At 37.4% G+C, this 2,376-nt stretch overlaps 1 protein-coding gene across 1 annotated transcript in view; it reads left to right on the top strand.

Moving 5' to 3' along the window:
- yjefn3 (YjeF N-terminal domain containing 3) overlaps positions 1 to 2,376 on the top strand; it is a 41,249-nt gene that overhangs the window by 24,573 nt on the left and 14,300 nt on the right. Inside the window, exon 2 of the mRNA XM_035653715.1 lies at positions 1,652 to 1,760. Within this exon, the coding sequence (XP_035509608.1) occupies positions 1,652 to 1,760 (109 nt within the window). The remainder of the gene's footprint in view (positions 1 to 1,651; positions 1,761 to 2,376) is intronic.

Raw genomic sequence — 2,376 nt, 5'->3', positions numbered from 1 at the left:
AATTGTTCAGCATAAACAGAATAATAAAAGAAGTGGTGTTTGTGTTGCTTCCTGAAAAATAGATAGAGCTGAATAACAATTGTGTGGCATACAGCAATACAGCATTATTACTACATAAAAGACTTTTATAATGTCATAAGACAAAATAAATCCATGACACTAAGACTAATGATTGAATATTTAAATATTCAAAAAATGTTTCTTTATGTGGGCGCTCTTTTCATCTGTATTCACACGTAATGTCTACTATTATGAATCCATTTTATGTGGTAGTGTCTGTTTTTTTCTCAGCATGATGTAACTACAATGTAGAAAAGCACACATACATAGGCGCACACACACACCCCTACACTCACACAAAGAGCTCTTGATCTTTTTTAAGAGGTAAAGATTTTAAGCAAAGTGACCCTGTTGATTTAGTGCTGATTAGAAGCACAGTATTGATTTTGTTCATCGATCCTTCTTTCATCTGCTCTTATTGTTGTGTAATAGTCTGAAAAATTATCTTAGGGGGAGACAAATAATAAATCACATTTCAATAACTCTTTTAAAGCACATACAATTGGAAAAGAAATCAAGACATCCAGCCTTGTTTCTACCTGAAAGTAATTGTGTCATCATCAATGGTTACTTATTGAGCTGCAGTACTGAGGAGGACCACCAGGTGTCTGTAGAGTAAAAGGGATGTATTCGACATTACAGAATCCGATCTCAAATGAAGAACGCAGACTTTCATGATTTTCACTTGGCCTGTTCCTGCTCCTCATTAAAAACAGGTGACAGCACTGTGGCTGTAGCCATGTCACCTGCCCACTGCTGTCTTAACATTGCATTTGTCAAACACACACACACATACACACACATTTCCATGCTAAAAGCAGCAGCAGGCTCTAATACAGTGCCATTCGTCACACTGTCACCACTGCAGAGAGCAGTCAGAGGAAGCAAAGAGGAAATCAACTCAGAACGAACATTAGATTACAATTATAATGACTAATTCACAAACCCATCAATGTCAGGTTGTTGTTGTCACGTACACACAATCTGGGTGTGCAGGTCACGTCATCACCCACGTGTTCTGTTTTGAGTTTCATGGCCGTGCTTCCCAGAAGCTGTTATGGTTTCTTATGAGTAGACACTGAAATACAGAAAGTCTAAAAAAAATCTACTGGAGGTTTGCTGCCTCCCTTCCCTTAAGCAGACATGTGACCACTTTAGCATATATGCATATTAGCTGACCAATTTAGCTGTATTATAAATACCTTTTTAGTGTATTATGGTTCACTGTGTTGTTCATACAACTACTCAATTAGTAATTTCTGTGTCGTGTAAATACCACATATTACCATGAATGCCTGCTGTAGTGCTGGCCTGTTGTCAGCACTCCATTTGTACAGTACATTCAGTCAGAAATTAGGTTTTGATTCACACTACAGGTACTTTAAATTCAGAGCATTTCTGATGTGAATTATGTGTGAAGCCTTTTAATGAGGCTCAGAGTATTTCTTGGAGCACACCAGTCACAACATGATTTTCTCCCTGAACGGGCCCATTTATATTTATTCTGATGACGTTTTATTAATGATAATCATGATTAATAAACACACATAATATTTTTGTTATTAAATGTTTGTTGTTTTGTGTCTGACAGTAAAGAGGAGGTGGCAGCTATCGAGACAGAGCTACTGAGAGACTACAGGTTTGGACAACAGCAGCTGATAGAGATTTGGGGACAAGCTTGTGCCATCGCCATCACTAAGGTATGCATGACTTTTATTTTCCAGATCTCCTCTGTTGTCTCTTATGTCTTTGTTTCTATATTTCTGTTTTTCTTTACTGTTTTCTTACTATCCCTACTTTTACTATAAGTATGAAGCAGAACAAAGCACAAGGAAAACTATTTTCCCTGTTTCTAATTCATGCATAATCCCCATCCATCTCTATCCTACCAACCATACAAATCTGTGTGGTCCTGAGCTGAGTCAGATAACATCATTGCAGTATGTTTTTATTGCTTGAATGTTCTGTTACGCTTTCAAAGCTCTTTTCTTTGGGCCATTAAACCGGTGGCACCAAATACTGAACAGTGGTTGCCATTTACTATGATGTGTGTGTGTGTGTGTTGGGTTTGCCTTTTAGTGTGTTTTTAGCAGTTTCCTTCCAAGCTGTACCAGCAATTCTGTTTTTATTTAGCATATATTTTTTGACGTGTTCCATATTTTCTATCTTCTGCTCTGCTCTGTCTTTGTATTTGCACTGAAACAGAAAATTGTTTGAGAATGTCACATTTATGCACTCCTTTCACCAATATTGTAGCTGTGAGGATTTTAACAAATTCAATCAGACCCTTTCTTCAGGGGCAGGTCCAGAGAATTT

This window comes from Morone saxatilis, unplaced genomic scaffold (assembly GCF_004916995.1).
Source record: "Morone saxatilis isolate NCDOM2014 unplaced genomic scaffold, NCSU_SB_2.0 Contig12, whole genome shotgun sequence".
In the NCBI taxonomy this organism is placed as follows: Eukaryota; Metazoa; Chordata; class Actinopteri; family Moronidae; genus Morone; species Morone saxatilis.
The sequence above is the reverse complement of the archived record's forward strand: the minus strand, read 5'-3'. Positions and strand labels throughout refer to the sequence as shown.